This window comes from Pleurodeles waltl, chromosome 9, assembly GCF_031143425.1.
Source record: "Pleurodeles waltl isolate 20211129_DDA chromosome 9, aPleWal1.hap1.20221129, whole genome shotgun sequence".
Lineage (NCBI taxonomy): Eukaryota > Metazoa > Chordata > Amphibia > Caudata > Salamandridae > Pleurodeles > Pleurodeles waltl.
Window position 1 is genome coordinate 327,681,808 of NC_090448.1, and position 24,813 is coordinate 327,706,620.

Here is a 24,813-nt window from a genome sequence, read left to right on the forward strand (position 1 = left end):
GCTATCAAAAACAAATGTATTCTTGTGCAATGTAACCGGTGCTCATGTAAAGCGCTGTAATAACTTTGTATCAAGTTCACGCTAACTGAACTCTATTTGAAGAAGCCCAATTTACATTCAAAGGCTAGATGTTTTTTGCTATCAAGCTTGAGGCCGTGAAGTACTTGGTCTGGAGTCATGGCTCCTTTTTCACCATTTTGGAGACCACACCTTTTGCCATCTTCTTTCCGAGAACTAACCTATGTGCTTGGTTTGTGACCCTGTGGAGGTTATGAAGAGCATGTGCCATCGTCTAATGTTAATCTCTACTCAAGTCAGTTGGTTAATGCACGCACTGGTGAGGTCTGGACACAACAAGAATGTCACAAATTACAATCTTGACATAGCTTTTTTACCTCTTCATCTCTGCAAGGTCGATGCAAACGAATTATAGCGATTTTGTTAAGAATGGCACCTGCTTTGCAGCGCTATGAAATGGCAGAACCTGTATTACCAAGCGCTATATAAAAAAAACAAGATATTCCCAGACTGCCTCAACACGCACCAGACAAAGAACCATAGTGGAGAGGATGTGGTGTGAGGGCCAGAGCTGTAGCCTTTGGAGCTAGGGAACATGGTTCGAGTCTCGGCACCAGCTAAATATCCTGTGATTCTGGGCAAATCACTTAATCTCCTCTTGCTACCAAAAACAAGTGTGTTCTTGTGTAATGTAACTGTTGCTCATAATTCCTTTGTATTGAGTTCAAGCTATATAAAACTGCAATAAATAAATAAATAAAGCGCTCCAATACCTTCATGACGAGTTCGCGCCGCATAGAATTGCAAAAATAAATAAAGAAAAAAGACCTCATAGAATTAGAGAAAAAAACAGCAAGATGCCTGAAACCACGGAAGATGAAGAAACAACATACTGCCATGAGCGTGAAGCGGTGATGCAAAAGAAAACAAGGGATTACGGGCCGAGTGGCCATGATGGCACAGGAGTTAACAAGCGACAGTGGGAGGAAGATGATAGGGTTGCAGGATAAGCAAGAATACTGTGTGGGGGGAGTGCGATTTAAGCTCTATGGACAAAGCTGTAGGGTGTGTGTACAGTGCCCGAGCTCAGAACTGTAAGCACATTGACTCACAGGAGCAGGAAACCAAGAAAAAAAAGTCCCCCAAGGAACCGATTAACACGACAAAGCATAATTATGCAGTAGTTAGTCTCTGCTCCCAAAGAGAAAAGGGAGGCACAAAGAGACATGACTGACCACTAGCAAGCAAGAATTTTTAAATAACACTGAAACAAACAAACAAAATGGCTTTAAGCCCACAGAAGTACGTAAACTAAAAGTATACATGAGGCCGTACGCTTATGCTTGACCTAAAAAGGAAAGTGTTACCATTACAGCTTTGGGAAAGTAAAAATTAGTGACTGGTACATGGATTTGGAACATTTCACAAATGGTAAAAAAGAGAGGTCTGTATGTTAAATAAAACATTGTATATTTATTTGGTTTCACTGACAATTTTGTTTGTTGCAGATCACGCTTAGCACTACCACTGCCCTGGACTTCGAATCGGTAAATCAATACCAGCTTAACATCCAAGCAGTCTGCGGTGCAGGGGTTATAACACAGGGGCTACTCACTGTACAAGTCACTGATGTCAACGAGCCCCCACAGTGTGGGGAGAAATTTACAAGCACAGGTGAGATTAGAAGAAGAGAATCAGGGGAATGGGTTAACCTCCTGACAATGCCTTGACCTCCCATGTGAAATCCAACATTATTTGGGTGATCTGTTCTTGGGCGTCCTCAATACACATTTTAACATGGAATCTATAATCACACATGTAAAAAAAGAATTTTAAGGCACACATTTATTTTGGTGTGTTTAATTTTGTGCTAGATATTCTATTTGTATTTTTCATGTTTGCAAACATGTTCTCTCTTTCATATGAAAGAACTACGCTCTAAAGATTTAAGTAGATTATGGAAAAGGTAATGGTGTGACCATGTGTTATAAGGAATAAAGTCCCCCCTGCAGTACATGATATGCATATTGCAAGACACCTCAGGGTTCCAGAACCCTATAAAGGAACATATCCTGTGGCCTCATTTCTCTTATGGTCATGGAACTCTTTGGTGACTTGTAATATCCTTATAATGAATAGCAGGGTGTACTTCATCCCATATATATTATATTACATTATATAAACAAGAACTAATGTGCAAAACTGTGAAAATGAAGTAGAAACTTTAGCAAATAAACATTTATTCAACTGTATTGTGAATACAGCGATGGACATCTTCAATAACATTTAACTAGCCTATCCAGAATATTACAATAAAAGTAAAATATTAAGGGGCTTTTTATGAGATTTTCAGGAAGTGGTTTTGCATCCTGATACCAGGAGTGCAAAACTACTGGGGTTAATAGGTGAAACTCTGATGTTCCCCTGAGAACTGAGGAATTAACAGGAGAATCAGTAATTCCTGGGGGTATTACCCCAGGTATTCTGCATTATCTCCCACTTTTTCACCAGGAGGTTTTGGCTGCATTCAGCAGGTGAGTCCCCGAGTGGAACATAATAGATCTGCAGAATTCAGCAAGTCATTACCAGTGGAATTATAGGGTTCTTGTAAAGGGGGTCATTTTGAGTTTGCACAAGTGGGAGTCTCTACACAAATCATAAGTGCTCCTCTTCCACCAAACATGCTTCTTTGCCACCTCATTCAAAAGTGCATCAACCAATAAGTTTCCACTAGTGGGTCCTCAAGTAGTTGGAATGGTGGAAATCTTTGACCCTATAGCCCATGTGTCCCATGAACGGTGGGCCTTTGTGTCACAAGATCTGCACAAATTAGGGACGGAAGTCTTAGTGCTTTGAAATTCTCAGTTTGGCTGGTAGTTAAAGGTATTATTAAAGTCTGAAATTCTGAGTTGTGCAGTCATTTCATGAGTGAAATTACCACACCCTTAGGGTTTTCTAAGGATATTTTCTCCATGTGCAACCAGGCAAAACAGGTCTATGGAAGCAGTCCCAAAAACATGAATTACCTGCAGAAATCAGTGTTCTAACACTAATTTCCCTGCAACCTCCATTTCATATGGGTGAACTTGAAATGTCAAAGTACTTCCGAGCCCTCATTGAACAATACCTCAGGGCAATTTCAGGTATGAAATTACTACACTCTGCTTCCAGATGCCATCAAAATGAGAGGCGCTCTCATTCTTTCTGATGTGGTATTCTTGCTTTAGAAATTCTACCCTCACAAATTACCAATACCACTGGAATTAGTAGTTTTGCTCTGCAAACTTAACAGGGTATTAAAACACTTTCCCTAAGGAAAGGAGAATAGCTGGAGAAATTAGTCCTACCATACCAAGTTCTACAAGTAATTCCCACATCCAAAATGTCATTTTCTGGAGACAAATTCTGCCTAGTTGTACCAGGTGAAATGTGTTCTCGGGGAGCCTTATAGAGTTGAATGCATGCAAAATTATTGCATTATCAGTATTACAGGTTAATTTCTGCCCAAATCGAAAGTACAAACCAACTCGGACTTGGGACCTAAAATTCTCAATCTGAGTTTCTCACAAATCCTCCTGCCACTCCATAGCAGCCTGTATGCTCATTCAACTACAAGAGTAAGTATAAACTCTGCATTGACTTTCCAAAAGGAAATCACACAGGGTTTATGGAGAATCATTAAAATCTACCAAATGCAGGTTACGAGTGACTCATAAACTCACTGTACACAAACGTGCTGCATTTCAGCTTCCTCTTTACACTCACCATTTTTTTTATGACAACTAACCATAAAATGATGACAACAAACCATAAGAGAAATCACAATTTTACACAGACTCTAAAGTGTGTAAGTCTTATACTAAACACTGTTAGAGCTTCGATAACTGAAAGAAACATTAAAAAAGCCAATATGTTTGACTGTTGCATAGTGCAGACAGACAGTTGAAACAATGTTCAAAAGACACATGACCACATATGTGGAATAATGCACATAGAAGTGCTTCCTTCTGCCCACAAAACGTAATACAACTTAGGGCACCAGTATGCACAGGGGCCACATGTATGAATTAATCATGACAAAGTGATGTCTACTGCCACTCACAAAACCCAGCTTCCACACCAACCACGTGTTGGCTGTAAATTGCCTTTCATCCTGTGTGGCACTCTGCTGCATTTGACTAGGTGTGCATTTGACAAATATCACATATATACATTTAAATATACATGTCAGTATTGCCTGGCGATCTTTGAATGTGAAAGGGTGTAAACACCCGCAATGAATTTGAGGGAGCAATGAGAGTGAGCATGAACGTTTTTAGAAGAGCTCATGAAGGTCCAAGCTGTAGTATTGATGATCCTGACAGAATAGACAGTGGAAGAAGCATTAGTTTATTTCCAGTACAGACCCATGACTCATCTCCCCAGCTGCACAGCACACACTGCTGGCTCTGAGACAGAAATGTAGACCCTCCACCAAAAGATGACATAGAGAGATTCCAAAAGTTGAGCCCCATCTTTCTAAATACAAAGCCAAACATAAAAGTCTCACTTATAACAGATCTCCTTTCTCCCAAGCAAAACAATAGAACAAAACAAAAAGAAGCTAACAAGAAAAAACGTAAAATTAGATAAACATTGTACAGAAGTATAAATTATGATGCAAAAATAAGATTTCATAAAGGCAGAGACTACATTTCTGACAAGATACCAAAATCAAACCAATCATCGTCACTTTCAGATTCCAAAACCTTTACATTTCCAGTGTAACATCTCGGGACCCAATTTCACAATGAAATTTTTGTTCCACCACCACTTAATCTCCAACAAAACAGCAGATTTGTATACTTTAAGCAACGTTGCTGGTTTCAAGAACCTAGATCCACCTTTAACAACTCCTAGTGGTCTATTAACTAGCATACAGTCTCCTGGATTCAACTCAACATTTTTAATATTGCGTGCACTGTCAAAATATTCTTTAATTGCATTCTGTTTTTTCCACATGCTTCCTAACACTTCTCTATCCATAGGCTTATCACTAGGACTAGTCTTACTATATAGCCAAGACGGATTCAAATAAGTAATCAGATTCCTACCCCTCATTACCGTAAGTGGAGAAACTCCTATAGTACTATCAGGAGTACAATTGTTATTCCAAACCTTTCTTTTAAGTATTTAACAACATCCCGTCCACTAGCTGCAGCCATTTGAACACCTTCTTTAAGCCCTTTTCGCAAGAACATTAGATGAAGAACAGTACACAGGCACTTTGATATGATGTATGGAATAATCACAGAGAAAATGCGCCATATCATTAGACAAAATGAGTCCCATTATCTGTTAGAATTTGTTTAGAAGCACCTTTTATGTGGAACTATTGTTGATATTCGCTCTGTTGGCTACTCTCACAAAAGCAAAATATAACCATTGTGAAAAGTAATCTACAGCTACAACCAGATACTTATAATGCCTTCCTAAAATACCATAGGGGCCAGCAACGTCCAACCCTATTTTCTCCCAAGGTCCACAGTACAGAATGGAGTATTGTTAATCTTTCAGTGCTTATCTGAAAGTAAGCACATTTTATATCTATCAACAAAAGTAATAACCTGCACATCGACTCCTGGCCACAATAAACATTTTGTAATCCTCTTTATGGTGGCAGAGATACCCAAATGGCCTTTATGGGCTAGAGTAATTATCTTTTCACGGAGACCTGCAGGTGCAACAAAATAATCCTGTCTAAGAATAGTGTCATTCACTAACGTGAGTTCAGATGCTACCTGAGCAAAAACTCTCAAATCTGTACACAAATCTCTATCACATGGACAGCCTTTAACTATTAACTCTTTTACTTTACTCAAAGTTTCATTAAGTTCCATCCATTCTTTCCAGTCAAGGTCAGTGACACTGAAATTTCCAGTTGCATCAATTGTAGCAACAACATACTCATGGTCATCCTTATCCAAACCTTCTAGAAAATCATTAACAGGCAATTGCAAAAGGCAATCTTCTCTCACATTCTTTCCTCCTGGTAGATAGTTAATGTCAAAACTGTACTCAAGTAAACATGACAATAGCCTAATCAATCTTGAAGAGGCTTTGTTGGAGAATCTGTTCACTAACATAAAGGCTTGTGATTGGTATATAGATCAAATCACGTGCGCCAGATGTACTTTTTAAATTGTTCAATACTTCATGAACAAGCCAACGCCTCCCTCTCTATTGAGCTGTATTTGCATTCAGCACCCCTTAACATTCGGGAGGCGTACACAATAGTATGTTCCTTTCCTTCAATTATTTGACTTAAAACAGCACCCAGACCACATGAACTTTCATCAACAGGAATCACTTTACGAAAGGTTTATTTGTGAGAGCATTCACAATCCACATCTGATTTTGTCAAAAGCCATTTGTACTTCATCGTACCACTCAAATTTCACAGCTTTTTTAAAAAGTGCTCACAGAGGTTGAACATTGAACAATCAAAGCATACCCATGAATAAATCTGGCATAGTATTCATTTAAATCTAAAAATGATCTAAAAATCCTTGTCAATAGGAGTAGGTGCATCACTAATTGCTTTAATCAAGGATGATTTCAGATTAATGCCTCCCTGAGTGATACTATGACCCAGATAATCAAGATGTTCTCCTAAGAAAATAAATTTCTCCTTATTCGTTGTTATACAATTTTTTAACAATATACTTAAAACTACTTTGAGTCTTCCGTTATTTCTTCTACACTCTCAGCAACCACCAGAATGTCATCTTGGAATGCTTGAATTCCACTCTCACCACCAAACAGTTTATCCATCAGATGCTGAAAATTACTCGCTGCACATGAGAACCAAAATGGCATTCGGAAATACATATATATATACATATATATATATATATATATATATATATATATATATATACCAAACGGTGTTACGAAAGTTGTCAAATGCTGAGACTCTTTAGCCAATGGAATTTGATGATACGATTAGCATATATCAATAGTAGAAAAATACTTACTGTTTCCAAGAATCGCTAACATATCATGAACTACGACTGTGCTCCTATTCAAAGGTCTGCATGCAGGTGAATCTCTCCCGAATTTTTCTTAGCAATAGCAGCTCTCACCCAATCAGAAGACTCAACTAGTGTTCTAATCTCACGCTCACACACCTTGCCCAACAAACATTTCAACTTTTGCTTAGCAGAAATTGGAACAGGCCTGGTGTTTTACATAACTGGAAACATCCTATACTTTAACCTAATTCTTTCCTTAAACCCCTTTACAACTTCAATACTGTTACTAAAAACACTGTCATCATTATATTGCTGACATTTTATTGACCATGACCCTCGTCAACTGGCTCATCTGAATTTGGTTTAAGCAGAATGCCAAGTCTATGTTGATCATGTATCCCATTATATCTTTTCCGTTCTCTGCCACATTAATTTTAGTCAAATCTGCTGTCCTTTAACCTTCAAACACTCACAGAAATATCCTTTAATTAATTTAATTTTCACCAAAAGCTTTCAGGTTCATATCAATAGTCATATGAAGCTTGTTTGTCCAAACCTTAGCGAAATAGTGTTCATAAAATAAGTCAGTCATCACAGTCAAATTCACCGTACACATCAACATTGTCATTGTCACTCAAACTAGACAGGACAATTATTTTTAAAATCATCATATATACTTTTAGACGATAGCAAAGATCTCTCTATACTTTTTTGCTCTTTCTATGGTTGCACCTGAGGATGGATTTTTACATGTTAAAATGTTTTCTTGAATTTTTAGAGGAACAGTTAAACTTAAATTTGTCACAAATGTCTAGATTACTGCCAAATTCACATTTGTCAGCAAATACTCTTGATACGCCAGGTAATCCTCAACGGTTCATCAATGTTCTGTCTTCTGTTGAAGAAATTATGTCTTTCCAATATCACTGATGACTCAGCAGAACGTTGTATACTAATAGTACAGTAAAACATCAATGGGAATTATTTCTTCACTACCAGCCTCTATGTTCAAAAGATGCAACAATATATATAACAGGCCTTTATGTTGTCTGGTTTATCCACATGTCCCTAGTAATGCTGATTTAGCATGATGATAGCATCCTTCTAAAAGACCATTATTATTTGAGGATTAGCTATCTTGTCTGTGATCATAAATTGATTCATAAGATTATTCGTAATGTTTCCAGGTATCAACTTATTGGGCCATCACACTGTCAGTGTATGACACGCAATTATGTAAATACATACATATAAACAACAGATTTTGCCTGTCCCCCTTGGATGTATACAATGGTATACCATTTAATACAATGCTGATGTGGTTTCTGTACCATGAAAGAAACATAGGTAGCCAGTGTCTAAAATACAACTTCAAATCGGAGCCTCATGTGGGTGATAAAACCTAAATTAAATAAGGAAAACAATATAAAGTTTTTCTTTTAGCTGTGCGCCTTCTAGATTTCCTCTTTATAATATGGTAATGTCTATGTTGATTCTATAATGAAACACACAATCCCACACTTCTGCGAGCACACCTAAATAAATTATTTCTGTGTCCAAATTAAAAATGCATTCAGATAAAGTAGATTCTCTTATGCAGAAGTTCCAGAAGGTGGCGCTGTTACGTTTAATTACATCAGTACAACAGAAATAGCTCGTGTAAACTTAAGAGAGATGCTATAACCATTATAAAATAAAGGACAGAATTAAGGAGTCTTACTCAAAGTGGCACTTTCTGGCAGTGGCCTTACAAAACTGAAAGCCCCTCCCCCCCTTCACACAGAACTTGGAGGGGGCCCTCTCCGGACTCACTCAGGCCAGGTGATGTGCTGAGGGGGGCCCCTGGAGCTGAGGGTCCCCCGCACTGCGGGGGGCTGCTGGGGCCTGAGCTGAGGGTCCCCCGCACTGCGGGGGGCTGCTGGGGCCTTTGTTACGCCCCTGCTTTCTGGCACCTTTCACCCAGCGCACAGCCACTTAGCTCCATAAACTCATCAAGGTACCAGTCTGCTTGTATCTTGAAATAAAACAGAACATAGTCCGGCTTTATTGGATAAACGTTTTCTGATCAATACCTCTTCCCGAAAGTCTTCATCATCCCACGGTCAGCGCCTGACATGCTTGTCTTTAAGTAAACACTGAAGGCGGAGTCGGTAAAAGGCAGTGCTTTCAACAAGTGATTTATGAGTATGACTCCATTGCGCAGGGCTTGAGCACGCAGCTCCGTGTATCACTAACTTCTATTGAGCTCCCTCTATGTCACTGATTTGGCATCATTACTAATGATGCCAAATCAGTGACAAAAAAACTCTGCAGGGGCGGATCCTCTATTAGCGCGGAGGAGCATCGCCCCCAACATCCCCTTCCCCCCCCCCCCACCAGCAGCAGTAGCTGCAAAACCTTGTAAAGAAAAGGATAATAAACTTTGTTTATTATGCTTTTCTTTTAAAGGGACGCAGCCACAGCCAAACATACATGCGCAGTGGGCTCTGTCCTGTGTTGCTGGGCTGGAGGGAGCCTGCACAGGCTCCCAGTCTGCCTGGGAGTGCCCTGGCTGGACGCTCCCAGCTAATAATGGCAATGCTTTGAGCAGCATCATGATTGGCCGCAGGGCAGGCTGGGAGCTTGTGCCTGCAGCAAGATGAAGGAGAGAAGTGGCGCGGGTGCGGCGAGGAGCAAGGTAAGTATTTTATTTTTTTAATTTAATTTATTTTACTGTTTATTCCCACCCTGCACACTGCCCCGCTCCTGCCACACCCCGCTAGCTGCTCCTGATCATTATCATAAAAAACCAAGGGCTGTGAAACGGTCAGTACTGACATGTGCAGTGTGCTGCCCAAGAGAGCTGATTGCATGATCTTGTTCAAGTGTGAACATGCCCTAGAATTCACATAACAAGGTTGTAACTTATCTGTGGTTGCTTGTGCATCCTATGGAAAGGGCCTCACCTGGCAGTTTAAGATGGGCAGTTCCCCTGAGGAGCAGGGCCAGTGCTAATTTGCATAAGCCAGGCCTCTTTCTGGAGTGGCACTGTAGGTGAAAAACAATAGATCTGAGTGCTGCCCAAAGCACTTGTCAGCAGTGATCACCTCAGTGCAGGCAGGATTGACAGTTGTTGCACCCAAAAAGCTTTAGCAATTTGGAATGCGTCTGCATGAGTAATGCTTAACAGCTATAGGTGCAACACCCCTGGCACCAAGGTAATAGGAATAATGTATTCACAGTGCTGCATGGTTTAGCACTCGAATATCAGCTTTAAATATATTTTGGGGATTCATTTCTCCAAAACATCAGCTGATGAGTTCTGAAAATACCAGCGGCGGCTCCTCCGCTATGGCAGTGTTGCCAGTTTGGAGAGAGCAGGCAGAGGCTCCAACTCTGCCTGAGAGCGCAAAGCCAAGGCGCTCAGGCCAATCCTGATGTTGCTTTCATGCTGCCAGCAGCACCTGATGCTGCTTTCATGCTGCCAGCAGCATTAGAGCACTGTCAGGATTGGCCACTGGGCAGTCTGGGAGCCTGTGACTGCCTGCAATGCAGCAGAGAGCAGAAGGGCGGCGGTGTCAAGGTAAGTTTTTTTTCTACGTATTTTTTTGGGGCGGGGGGGGTTGTCCCCACCTGCCACTTTGTCCCGTCACCGGCCGCGACTGGAAAATACATACATTTTTGTCTTTAACATTTGCTTATCTATCGTTGTGTACATGTAGCAAAAGCCTGTAATTTAGCAGGCTGTGCTGCACACAGGAAAGCTATGATAGTTGGCGGGTGAGTTACCAGTAACTCACAAGCTACTTGTTAGAGAAGCCTGGGTTAGACCACGTGTAGTCATTCCTCACATCACCTTTTGTATGATAAAGGTCACAGGTTGCTAAGGTTTAGTTTTTGGAATAACCAGATGTAGCAACCAGTTTGCAACTCGCAAACGGCAAAAATCGCCGTTTGCGAGTCGCAAACCGGAGTTTGCTATGCAGAAATGCATTTTGCGAGTAGGGACTGACTCGCAAAATGCATTTCAGAGTCGCAAATAGGAAGGGGTGTTCCCTTCCTATTTGCGAGTCGCAGTGGTATGAACGCGGTCGCAAATGGAGTCACAGTTACCATCCACTTGAAGTGGATGGTAACCCACTCGCAAATTGGAAGGGGTCCCCATGGGACCCCTTCCCCTTTGTGACTGGACCCCATATTATTTTTTCAGGGCAGGTAGTGGTCCAATGGACCACTACCTGCCCTGAAAAAATTCTGAAACAAAAGGTTTCGGATTTTTTTTTAAGTGCAGCTCGTTTTCCTTTAAGGAAAACGGGCTACACTTGAAAAAAAAAACTGCTTTATTTACAAGCAGTCACGGACATGGAGGTCTGCTGACTACAGCAGGCCTCCATGTCAGTGAGTGCCCATAGTCGCTATGGGGCCGCAATTTGCGACCCACCTCATTAATATTAATGAGGTGGGTCTTTGCGACCCCATAGCGACTCGCAGACAGTGTCTGAGACACCGTTCTGCATTGCAAATTGCGAGTTGCAATTTGCGAGTCGCTCGGACTCGCAAATTGCAAGTCGCAATTTGCAAAGTACCTACATCTGGCCCTAAGTTTCAATACTGTTCGCTATGGTGCAACAATTGCCCATACATTCTGCTCTGAAGGAGAAATATGATCCTATGAGGTCTATTTTGTGTAGATCAGAATACTGCACATTCCATTATGCATGTGTAGACACGTTTTTGCTCTTGGTTGGGATACATAAGTGGCAACAAATCTCCTTGTTGTTATGTTGGAGAGATAGGGAGATGTGTGATCGTTTGCTTCAATTTTCATTGACTTTCCTTTCTCATTTTTTTAACGCAGTTGGTGAAACAGTGCAGGTTCTTGAAAATGTATCACCATTGACTTCGATTTACAATTTGGTTATAGAAGGCCCAGTTTCCGGAAGTCTGACTGTGAGTATAAAGTAGGATAAACATTTATAACTTTAGGTATCATATTCACATGCCTTACACGAAATTCAGGATCACACCAGATATACAGTGCAATGGAAATCAGATCTGCAAAAATAAAATCAAATGTTAAAGCAAGGACGAAGTGATAACTGCAGATTTGCAACATAATTCTGTCCACTCCGTTGCATAATTTACACATATTGTAATTTGTAAAGTTTGCAGATTTGTTAACTTGCTAAAGACTGCTTATAGGTAAAAGATCCAATATATAATATTTTGAAGAATTTCCCCACAAAAAGGTCCTTGCAAAAGACTAATCATTCTAAAATTGGACTCTGGATGGGGTTACTTCCTGCAAAATAAACATTGACAGTTTTTATTCATGCAATTAAAAAAATGCAACCTCTGTGTTTTGCCCTTTTTAAAAAAGAAATGCAATCTTTGTGTATTTCTACAAGCCTGCATTGCTTGAAAAATACATCTCAAATTATGAAAAAGAAAACCTTTGCAAGTTAATTTGCCCATCACTAAAAATATTAGGACATGAAGGACAGTATAGGGCAAAGAAGAATTGAACATAGTCAACTCAAGAAAACTAAGAGCCTGCATGACAGCAACTGGACATAACTAATGCACTGTAAATAAGAATAATAATTATCAGAAGTTGTATAAACAATCTTTGAACCATTAAAGATGTTCATAGAAGAATTATGGCTACATTGGTCCCCCAAACCCAAAAGCCAGTTAAGAATATTGTACTGCAAGTGTATCATGGTTTTTTACATCTGTCCACTATTGACTCCAGAATCTCAACTATAACTATAAAGGTAAATATTTGGAGATAAGAATATATTTCTATTTCCTAAAACTCTACTCCTTTGTACCTTTACTGCAAGTATTATATTGAATGGCAAGGGTGCAATTTATAGGCACCTTAGGGCACGAGGTATAATTACTTGCGATAACTATAACAGGTGAATTTCTATTGTTTTGTATATTTGAAATGTAAGCCTAACTATAACGGTCCCTGTAGCCTTTGTTATTTAAAATGAATTACTATTGAATTTTTTTATTCTATTTCCTAACTATAACACCCCTGTATCCTTTGTGTTTTTTCAATGAATTTCTATGTTTTTTTAACATATAGTACCCCTATAACCACCCAACCTTGAGCGAGAGAGAGAGTGATTAAGAGAGAGAGTGAGGGATTTAGGCTTTGATGGATGATATACTTGAAATTAAATATTTCTGAACAAATTGAAAAAAAAAATGTCTTGTCAATTAAAAAAAGTGAGCTCACCTTTCAGTATGTAACTTAAGTATCTTTAGTTGAAAAGAAACTAAAGCAGTAAACAACCACAGTCTCACATAGACTGGAACCCTTATCTTTCAGTTTGCATATGTGAGACTTTATCCACTAGGCCAGAGGTGACACCTTAATGTGCAGTGTCCAGACTTAGCTATGACATTCAACTCACACAGTTTGAGAAGAAAAAGACTTCAATGTTACATCACTGGAAATGTTTAACAGTCAAAACACTGGAAAATAAATAGACACACTGCCAAGAGATACAACGATTTGAACCTTCAGCCACTGAGTAACAGTCCAAGAGCTTTAAAATCAGGCCAGAAGTGACCTTGGCCTGCTGTCCATCAATACGTTACTATAACGTTCAAACCAAACATCATGCTAGTTTGACACTTTGAAGTCATTACATGGAGTGATCATTGCAATTATAATATCTTCTCCCTCTCTTCCATTGCATTATGGGATGGAAGAAAGAGGATGGGATTGAGGCTCACCCGCGGGTGAGCCTCAATGCTCCTGTGATCCTAGTCAGCTCCCCACTTTCTGCAGGTGCCCGCACTGCTCTCACAAGCAGGAAGCTGCTTTAAAAAGTATCTCCCTGCTTGCGGGAGAAATGTTTTAATTTGTTGCCCTGCATGCATATTTGGGTGCAGGGAAACAGACGAAAACTAAATTTTCTGCCAGTGAGAGCTGTTTGACAGCTCTCACTTGCAGAAAGTGAAATGTTTGCTCTGACATGCCGGGAGCTGTCAAAGCTCCAGCCATGTCAGAGCAAACAGCTATGTCCCGGGAGTTTGTATGCACACATCTAGGTCAAAATCTTATGCTACAAAAATTAAAGTAATTATTTTTTGGTATGAGTCAGTGCATTGTCTGTGCCTCTTTGGGAAAGGATCTTTCATAGTTTAATATGATTCATACTATACAAGCTTTTTGTAGACCAAAGAAGGGCTAGATACAAGATCTCTTTCTCAATAGAACATAATTTAGTGTCATAGCACACAATCTCAGGACTTTGTGTAGGGTTCCCTAATGTCTTTTTGGACATGGACCAACAGATCTGTTTCTTCCATCCAATTATGTATGCAACTTTAGACATGTTTCCCTAAAACAATTCTCATTGGGTGAACATTAGAAGTGATTTTCTATCAATCCTTTCAAATAATAGGATTATCCCTTTTACAAGATAACCAAAACTATGTAATTGTTCTTCATGTAGAATTGTTTATTATGTAGAGTAGCCGGCTCCTGATTGTACATTATAGGCAGCCTTTTGTGGTTTGCATTTTCAAACTGAGTAATTCTGTGACCCACTGTTTAATTATAGGCATTTAGTAGACACGAATGAGCTAGACATTGGACAACTAAAAGTTGCAACAAGGGGATCATTAGTACAGGTAGGAGACTGGTACCAATCAGAGAACATTTACTGTGTCAATAATTGCATTTACTGGAATTATTTGTAACAAATGTAGTTTAAAAGATTGCTCTGATAGTGCTATCACGAAATGCTTGTGACATCTCCCTGGTTAGCTAGATATGAAGTCACAATACAAAGCTGAACTAATTTGTCACTAACAAGGAATTGCGAAGAGGGGATTTTTAATGTATATAATTGAACTCAGAAACAACTGAACATAATTATGGACAGTCCTTGGGCAACAGACCACAACTTTTGGTGGCATCACAATGCTCCATACAGCAGCCATAAGAGGTCAACAGAATATATTTGTTCTTGTTATGATTTACAAGGCACTATGACTAGGTCAAAGGAATCACTTAACTGCAGATCGTAATTCTCTGGCTGAAGTAATACACAATGCCCATAACCTGGGAACCTCAGTGGTTGATACACTGTAAAGTGTGTTCCTGTTTCATTATGATACTTTTGAGCTGTTTGCTTTTGTCATAGGCCTGAATGTTGGAGCCAGAAGTCAGACTAATGGAATAAATCTAAGTTTGGCCACATTTTGTCTGTAGGTTCCACATCATGTTGACATTGCATGAGTTTAAAGAAATTCTTGTATTTAAGTTAAAATGTTGAAACCCAGGGAAGGAGTGCCTCATGTTCATACAGAATAGACATGGCCACCAATGAAGCAATACTTGATGTGATGGGCATGCCATTGTAAGCCAAACCTCACAGTTGAATACTGGTTCAACGATGAGCAAGTTCTCCACATTGACAAAATAACAGCGTCCAACCTTCCTTATCTGCTGAGTTGACTTTTTTGTAGGTAAAGCTTGATTTACTTTGAAAATCACCCCTGAAGGTACTGCACTCATCAGAAATACATTGTTCCAAACTGCATAGAAGGAGGAATGGTTTTAGGATGTCAAATTATGGAGTAGGAACTTGTATTGCACTTTGCTTATTCTTGGGATAGGCAAATCATGATAAGAGACAATCCACTGGAGGGACAAGCAGTGTGATGCAAATAGACCTGCTTTAATGACACTCCTAAAGCTAAAACATTTGCTTCTTGGACATCTATTACCCTACTTAGATAATACATATGGATTATCAGGTCTTGAATTTCATCATAACATGGAGCCTTTTTGGATGCTCATTGCTGACTGTCTTGTAGTGGCAGAGTTGTGGGAGTAAACAAGCTAGATTGTTGGATAATTTGGAAGGTTTGGTTTGAGCTTCATAAGGAATGGAAGTGGGACTTTAGTCCAGGTGTAAGACAATGCTTACATCAGCAGCATTATTAGTGTTGTTGTTAGTAATACACCCAAGTAATATTGAAAATAAATTGGACAATTAAATTATATTTAAAACCTTTGTGCCCAGTTATTAAGAAGCAAACAGCAAAAGTGGAAAGGGGTAGCCTCAGCAATAGTGTAAGGTGAAACAGATGAGGGTGTGGGAAACTTGTTTTCAACTAGTCCTGCAGTTTTTTTACTAGTTTAAAATGCATTACTATTGGGGATATCATACGTCTATTGATTGTTTGCTTTGAAGGATCTCTAAATGCTGGGAGGGTTGGCAAAATCTCTTTTCCTCCGTCACCTCATTCGCAGGCTGGTATTAGGTAGCAGACCTAATAATAAGACCTTACCTCCTAAATTAGGTTGTTTGCAATTATTAGCCTAGGTAGGAACTTTAGGGCTGTGTTCACTGGATGAGCTTTAAGGGCATATTTGAAATGGCATTTTCTTAGATAATTCGATCTACAAGTAGCTGCTTATGGTGAGATAAAGGAGGGTGTCACCATCTAATCCAACTGGGAGAACAACATGTTACTTATGACCACACATAAAAAGTTAGTATTTTACCTTACTGCACTGTTAGAGTGAACATGTTAACATGGCTAGCCATGAAACACTGGTGTCCAATACATACTCTTTACACTTATGATGGGTTGATATCAGCACTAAGGTCATGATTTAGATATTGGTGAATGGGTTACACAGTCACAACAGTGACAGATCTCCCGTCCGTCAAAATCTAAATCCTATAGGACATAATGGGATTTAAATTTCACATACGAGATAACCATCACCATTTTGACGGAGTAACCCATCCGCCAGTGACGAAGTAACCCGTCCACCAATATCTAAATCAGGCCCTTTATATCTTGCTGTAGGAAGCTGGCCTGTTGTGCGGTGAGCACCTAGGATGTTATCACCTTATACCAGGTATCCCCTATTAGTGAGGTGTAGGCAGTGTCTAGGAAGCCAGAGCTCTCTAGAGGTATCTATTGATGAGCAGCCAAAACGTATCTAGGAGACATGCAAACCTTATGCAATACCACTATAGCCACACAGCACTCACACACATGAAAGAACCACACTGTGTTACAGTAATAAAGGTACTTTATTAGGGTAACACAAATACTAGAATACTGAATAGGCAGTTCCACCACTAGAGGTAAGTAAACCCACTATTATATACACATTAGCAATCAGTAAATAGCATAGAAAGCAATAAGCACTGGTAAAAGCAATATCAAGTAGTGAGGGCCTGGGGGGTGGGGGGAACCAAACCGTATACTAAAAAAGTGTAATGTGAAAGGCAGTCCCCCACCCCAGGAAGTGGAATCGGTATAAGGGAGCTGGAGGAACTAAGAATCCCATGAAGTGAGTATCAGAGTGCCCCCCCAATGACTAGGAGAGCAGAGGTAAGTACCTGGTTTTCCCAAAACCCCACAGGAGGTCTTTTAAAAAGAATTATGCAAGACGCAACCAAGACTGGAAGAAACCAAAGGTGGATCCTGACAGAAGAGGACCTGGAAAGGAAGGGGACCAAGTCCAGTTTGTGATGGAGTTTGTGCAGGAGCTACTACCCACCCTTCTGTGGATGCAGGACCAGGTCGAAGGTGAACGAAGAAGGTCAGCTGTGCAGCACAGGAGATTAAGAGAAGTCCCAGAAGTGATGCAAGTGATGTTCTACGTCGGCAGTTGAGGTGCAGTTAGTTAGCGGTGCTGGAAAACCACCAACAAGCCTTGGAGAATGCAAGTGACAGAGAAGAAAGTTTGCAAGGCTGAAGAGGACCAGCAAGGCCCAGGGGACTCAACCCAAGGAGGGGAGTGTGGTGTGACCCTCACCAGCTGGGAGAGTCACAAGAAGAGGAGGCAGCCGCTACAGGCATCCCACTCACAGCAGGCACAGGAGTCGCAGTGAGGCTCACTCTGCACACCTGAAGAGGACTCCCACGTTGCTGGACCAGCAGGCAGGAGACTGTGCTATGCTGGAAGGAGTGCTGGAAGCCGGGCTACACAGGCCTGAAGATCCCTTGGAAGAGGAGCAAACAAGCCTTGGTAGCTGCAAGAGTCACAGTGCAAAGGGGCACTGTCCTGCAAGGAGAGGCAAGGGCTTACTGTCTCCCAAGTTGGACAGCTCATAGACAGGTCCAAGGGGGCAACTCCAGACTACCACCTGTGATGCAGGATCCATGCACTTTCGTGGGAGAGCAGATCCACGCAGCCAGTCATCATTGCAGTTGGTGCCTGCGGATGCACTGAAGTGACTCCTTCACTCAAAGAGAGATTCCTTCTTATATCTCCTCAGCTGGGGAATTGTTGCTGGAAGGAGCCAGTGAAATATTGTTGTCCCTGCAGTTGCAGATTTTCGGTTCCTGGAGGGTACAGTTGCAGTCCCAGTGTCCAGAAGATGAAGTAAATGATGCAGAGGAGTTCTGCTGGAATCCTGCACGTCGAATCTGAGGACCTGCCCAAGAGGGAGACTCTAAATAGCCCAGGAAGGAGGACTGGTCACCTATCAGGGTGACCACCTATCAGGATTCAAGTGGCCACCTGGAGGAGCTCTGGGCACCACGCTTAGGGTGGTGATGGACAGGGGAGTGGCCACTCCCCTTTCCTCTGTCAAGTTTCGCACCAGAAGAAGGACTGAGGGTCCCTGGACTGGTGCAAACCGGTTTATGCAAGGAGGGCACAAAATATGCCCTTAAAAGCATGCCGGTAGCTTTGTGAAGCTACCCCTCCCAAGTCATGTAAAACCTATTGCTATGGGAGAGGGTGTTACCTCCTTATTCCATGGGAAATTCTTTGTTCTGCCTTCCTCTGCCTGAGCTGGTCAAGCAGCAGGAGGGCACAAACCTGTCTGAGGGGTGGCAGCAGCACGGGCTGCCTGAAAACCCCCAGAAGACTGGTAGGAGCAATGCTGGGGGTCCTGTAAGGAGCCCCAAGAATGCATGGAATCATGCAACCAATACTGGCAACAGTATTGCGATATGATTCTGACATGTTTGATACCAAACATGCCCCAGTTCGTAGTTACCATTATGTAGCTGGGCTCAGGTGGTGACCTGTGTTCAGTACACAAATAAAATAGCTTCCCCGCACTTACGAAGTCCAGTGTAATGGAGCTGGAGTTCGTAGGGGTGCCTCTGCTCAAGTAGGAGTGCCTTCACACACAGGTACATGCATCCTGCCCTCTGGGCTAGGAGAGCCAACTATAGGGGTGTCTTATGGTTACCTGGTGCAGTGACCTATAGTGAAAGGATGCATGCACCTTTTTACACCGGCTGTAGTGGCAGGCCTGCAGACACATTTTGCATGGCTTCCCATGGGTGGCACAATACATGTTGCAGCCCATGGTGAACCCCTGGTGCCCCAATGCCCTGGGTACCTAAGTACCATATACTAGGGACTAATATGAAGGCATCAGCATGCCAATTGTGGGGTGTGCAAAGTCTTAAGAAACCAAATTTAGTGGGAGAGAGCACAATCACTGGGGACCTGGTTAGCAGGATCCCTGTGAAAACAGTGAAAACACACTGACAGCAGGCAAAAAGTGCAGGTAACCATGCCAAAAAGAGGGTACTTTCTTACAGCTGCTACCCAAAAGCCCCTTTAGGCACTTTATTAACAAGGCACGGCGCAGGTGAGGTCAACAGTGGCAAACAATGAATTGAATAGCAAGAAAGATATTTATATAGGTACACGGACAGATAAGTAGATAGATAGATATTCCCTAGTTTGTACTGATTTCTGAAGGAACTTCGCTATCAAATATATTATACTGATTCTGGTGTTTTAATCCTTCTTTCCACAGTACTCTATCACGCAGCCAAATCCCACCGCATTCAGCATAAACAGCCATGGGCAAGTCATGCCCCCAGCAACAGGCTTCAACTACAACACTAGAAACGTGAGTGTTTCTGTTCTCACTGTAAAATGTGAAAATACATGAGAGGTGGCCTTGTAGCTGCATTGGAAATCACTGATGAATGCTTGGTTATTTATAAAACTGTTCTTCTTTGAAATAATGTGTTAAATAAAGTGTCCTTTTGAAGCCATAGACCATTATGCTCCAAGGGAAAGGATTTCAAATATTGATAGCGAGGGGAAGACTTTGCAAAGATCGGGTGAAACAAAGTACGTAGGGTTCCAAGAGCCACGTTTATTTTTTGTAGTTTCCACTCTTTGCCCTTGTCACAATCCTAAATAGCAAACAGTAGTAGCAGGCTGTTGAGAATCACAGAGTGCGACAGGAAGTGCACTCTGTGATGCCCTTGGAGTAAAGCATGCTTGATATCACTTCTGTGCCATGGCGCTTGGATGAATGGGTGCCCGTGCTTAGAGGCAGGTACCTTCCAGGATCTAATCATTATAATTCAAATACATTGCACCTGCTCATTTGGGAGGTTGAGAAGGAAATAAAAGTCTCCTAATTACAAAACACAATTGTAGACTCCAAACTCTGTATAAAAAACACGGATTTGACTTGCAAAAAATGTTGGATGAACAAGCAACCTCAAATTCTAAAAAGTACAATGTTCAGTTTATAGGCCTTGAGGAAAAGTTCAAATAATCCCTAAATTAAAGCCATAGTCACATTTAGTTGCCAGATTATTAGAACTCCTCAGGACCATCAACTGGCTTGGCTGATGTCGATCAGTTGTACCATATTTTGTTGTGGTAAGTCAGCATCAGCCCTCCGGTTTGCCCGTTTTAGAGGCATGTGCTGAAAGACTGGCCTATAGGGAGGGCTGACTGCCGGTGGCTTCTGCAACTCTGAGAGTGGGCCAATGTGAGCACACCTATCTCAGCTGAGCTGTGAGAAAGAGTGCCTCCATGGTGAACATTTGGGAGTTCCTGCATCACCACGCTCATTCTGTCTGAGTTTCCTTGCCCTCGCAGCTAGTCTTTACGTGCTATCTTGAACTTATAGGTGTTTTGGTATAAGAACTCCAGGCTGGATTCTTCTTTGTGAAAAGTTAATTCAAATGATTTCTATGGGACTATCCCAATCAAATATGGCTGATTAGACCTTCCAGGTTTCACCTTCTTTTTCGACATTATTACATATGAATGTTGTAATATCCTTTCATGAATCACAGCGCAGCTTGCCCCAGCTTGTTGCTTGCCACTAAGAATTGTGCTTTCTTCAGTGCTATGCTCAATTTATTTTCTCTTGTTATATCCTATTTATCCTTAATTCGACGTCATGTGCTCGATCATCTCTTCCTCTTGGATGCGCTTGAAGATTTCTTTTGTAATTTCAGCTTTTTCTTTCTTGAGGTCTGAGTTTCCTCTCTGTTTCTGAAACTAATCTTTCACTGTGGCCTGTTATCTTGAACTTAGAGTAGTGGAAGGAATCGGAGGTCATTTCTAAGTTAGAAGGCCAGACATTGAGACGCAGGAGCCTCGCCAGACCATGCTTCTGTCTGCTGCCCATCAAATAATTCGGATGTGATCAGTCCTGTACTTGCCTAAACTTACTAGATATAAACTTGAAAATGAGGTGGAAGAAGTGTGTTTTGCCTTTTCTGAGAGGTCCTGTTTGGGTCACATCACCTGATAAGGGAGCAGGCATATGTTGGGAGGGTTTGCCAGGCATGGCGGGAGAAAAGCACTGCCTCCTCTGAGCGAGTCTTTGGCATTCATTTTCAGATTAAACTGAACTGAAATGTAATTGCAGAAGGCCCAGCAGTCCACTTCCTCTAGGGGTGTGTGGATTTGTGGGATGGGATCTATGTGTGGGTGTATACATGTTCTGTGGCTGTGCTTGTAATGGAGTCTGAGATGGCATTGGTCATAGTTTTGTCTTCTCTATCCAACAAGTGCTGAGCTTTGGGGGGGGTTGGGGGGGGGGGGGGGGTCAACTCCTGCTCCCCTCCCTTTAAATTTAGCACCAGGACTAACAATCTAAAATCCTTAAGTGAGAGGTCATTGCTAAGAATAACAAGCGGTATTTTGTTTTTGAGCAATGACATTTATTTCGTATGAACAAATGTTTATTTTAGTTTAATTTTAACTATTTGTACAAAGCAGTTAAGTCAAGGTCCTGAGATGTAATTTATATTTAAATAATATATCTGTTTTTCAATACACATGGCAACACATTAATATCACACAAGTCTTTTAAAAATGAACTGATACATTCCAGACACTTGGTTTAAAGAGTTTGTTCTTGATATAGAAGCACTCACAAAGGTTAGTGGAGGCTAAATCAGTCAAACGAACCAATTACAGCCAGGTTGGTGGTTTGTGTCTGCAACTAGAAGATTCAATTAATGAGGCAAACCCAGAGGAATCAGCAGCAGAACCTTCTCCTGGGTTGTAATTTGGAGTACAGAGTAAGGAATATCGAGTAACTAGGATATCATAGCCAAAATACCCAGGACCAAAATGTGGATGCGGTAAGTATATACAGGTCAGTATATTTACTATTGTTAACTCCACGGCTCTGCACCTTGAAGATATGCATATCATTAAGATACTCATATATGGAGTACAGTATAGTAAACCTATACTTTGCTAGACTTACTTACTTGTAAATATTTTGGTCATTGACATTTTGGCTCTTCTCATAACTCAACATTCTGTACTCATTATTCTTTTTTTAATTTTCAAGAATTTTATTAAAAATATTCAAATATTCTGTTTAAGTTAATAAGAACATTGATGTTAAACAGTTGAGTAGATTATAGGATCAAACAAATAAACTGTTACAAATACTATACGAAATAAAATAAACTATGAATAAGCATACCTTGCCATATAAAACTATATCAGCCTTATACCTTAAACTATAAATTAAGAATGATAACTAATTCAACAATTAGCACTGAGATGGGTAGTAAAGGAGATTCAAGCGGGTTCTAACACTTCTTCAGAAATGGGTTGATGCAAATTAGTTCTTAATGCAGAATAATTTAGCATATTAGTTATAGGTAACCAACAAATCTGTATTTTACTAGCTAAAGACAGTGGAGTAACAAAATTGGTGTCAATTATATGGTTATAACAAACACCATACCACCATGTCTGAAAAGAAATATGGAGAACATTTTTCCAATTTTGTGTTATTTGCTGAAAAGCTACAGCATTTAATAAATCCACAGTTTGCACATTCATTTCACAATTTATCCAAATATCAGAAAGACTACTCAAACAAAAATGGTATAGAGGTATGAAAAATTTGAATAGTTTGAGACCCAACCTGAAGCCAAAATTTATATGCATGTGGACATTCAAATAGCATATGTTTTAGAGTCGAATTAGAAACTTGGCATATCCAACATGTCGACATTATAGAAGAGTTTGTTTTATTTAAAATATATGTTGTAAGTAGTAATCTATTATGTAGAAAAAAATAGCGTTTAAGTAGTTTTAGCCGCACAAGATGTTTTGCGAATTTTAGTCCATATCCTATTCCAAAAAGGAACTGGAAATGAGGTTCGTAAGTCATCTTTCCATTGTAATTCCACTAACCACTTCTGACTTGGTTGAGCTACAAAACTGAGAAGAGAATACATTCTTGAGGTGGAGGGAAACGTTGGTAAGATTTGTAATACAGGGGAAGGTGTAGGTGCTTGGGAGGTTACAGGCAATAGAGAGTTATACGTTTGTAAGACAGCTGTGGTTAAGAGCTGATATTTGTTTTGAAAAGATGTAGGAAAATGGAATAACTGGCCTGCTTAAACGAAAGTAATGAGTGATTATCTAATAATTGAGATACCCATATTAAGCCCTTTTTATGCTATGACTTCAAAAAAACACGTGTTTTTGATCTTAATAAGATTGTTGTACCAAATTGATGAATTAATAAATTGGAAAATCTAGAAGTAAAGATAGGATGTAATAATTTACAAGCGATTTTAAGAACCGGTAATGACATATTGGCTAGATATTGGGTGAGAGAAATAAATTCGGTGAATGAGAACGGATGAATAAAAGATAATTCTAATTCAACCTATATGGGTTTTTGGTATAAAGCATCTTCATGATACAAATGGATTTAACATTTTAGAAAAAAGGAAGTATGATAAAGTTGAAAATTTGGAAAATGGACTCCCCAATCTTGTTTGGGTTGTTGCAGCTTTTTAAGAGACATCCGAAACTTCCTATTATTCCATAAAAAGGAAGTTAAAATAGAATTGATTTTCTTAAAGACGGAAGGAGAAATATTAATGGGAATATTAGAAAGATGGAAAATGATTACAGGAACAAGCATCATTTTAATAGAAACTATTCTACCCCACCATGAGAGAAACAAAGGGTTCCATCTTGTTGTTAGATTCTTAAGAGTGGACAACTGAGCACCCAGATTAATAGAAACAGTATCTTTCAAATAATTTGTAAACCAGATGCCTAGACATTTTATTTTTACAGGATTTCAAAGAAAATTTGAAGATGCAAATTCATGTTTAAAGCACCATTTATTAAGTGGAAGAATCTCACATTTATCGGTGTTAAGCTTATAACCTGAACATTTTGCAAAATTTGAGACCGTATCTAAAAAGGGTTTTAAGGAAATTTCAGGGGAAGATAAATATAATAGAATATCATCAGCATATGCAGAACATTTGATATGCAAGTCTCTATGATTGAATCCTTGTATATTAGTATTCTGACTAATAGAAGATAAAAAGGGTTCATGTGCCAAGATATAAAGCAAAGGAGATAAGGGACATTCTTGTCTGACTCCTCTGTGAAGAGAAAAGGATGAAGAAGTAATACCATTTACAAAAACTGACGATTTAGGAGAGCTATATAAAATGGACACTAGTTTGATAAATTTCTGGCCAAAACTGAACCAAGAAAGAGTAGCAAAAAGATAATCCCAAT

The 24,813-nt window shown here is 40.2% G+C and overlaps 1 protein-coding gene across 1 annotated transcript in view; it reads left to right on the plus strand.

Annotated features, from left to right (window-relative positions):
- The window catches only part of LOC138259247 (cadherin-related family member 4-like), a 329,970-nt gene that overhangs the window by 51,254 nt on the left and 253,903 nt on the right, over positions 1 to 24,813 (plus strand). Inside the window, exons 3-5 of the mRNA XM_069206849.1 lie at positions 1,527 to 1,692; positions 11,869 to 11,960; positions 19,793 to 19,888. Coding sequence (XP_069062950.1) covers positions 1,527 to 1,692; positions 11,869 to 11,960; positions 19,793 to 19,888 — 354 coding nt within the window. The remainder of the gene's footprint in view (positions 1 to 1,526; positions 1,693 to 11,868; positions 11,961 to 19,792; positions 19,889 to 24,813) is intronic.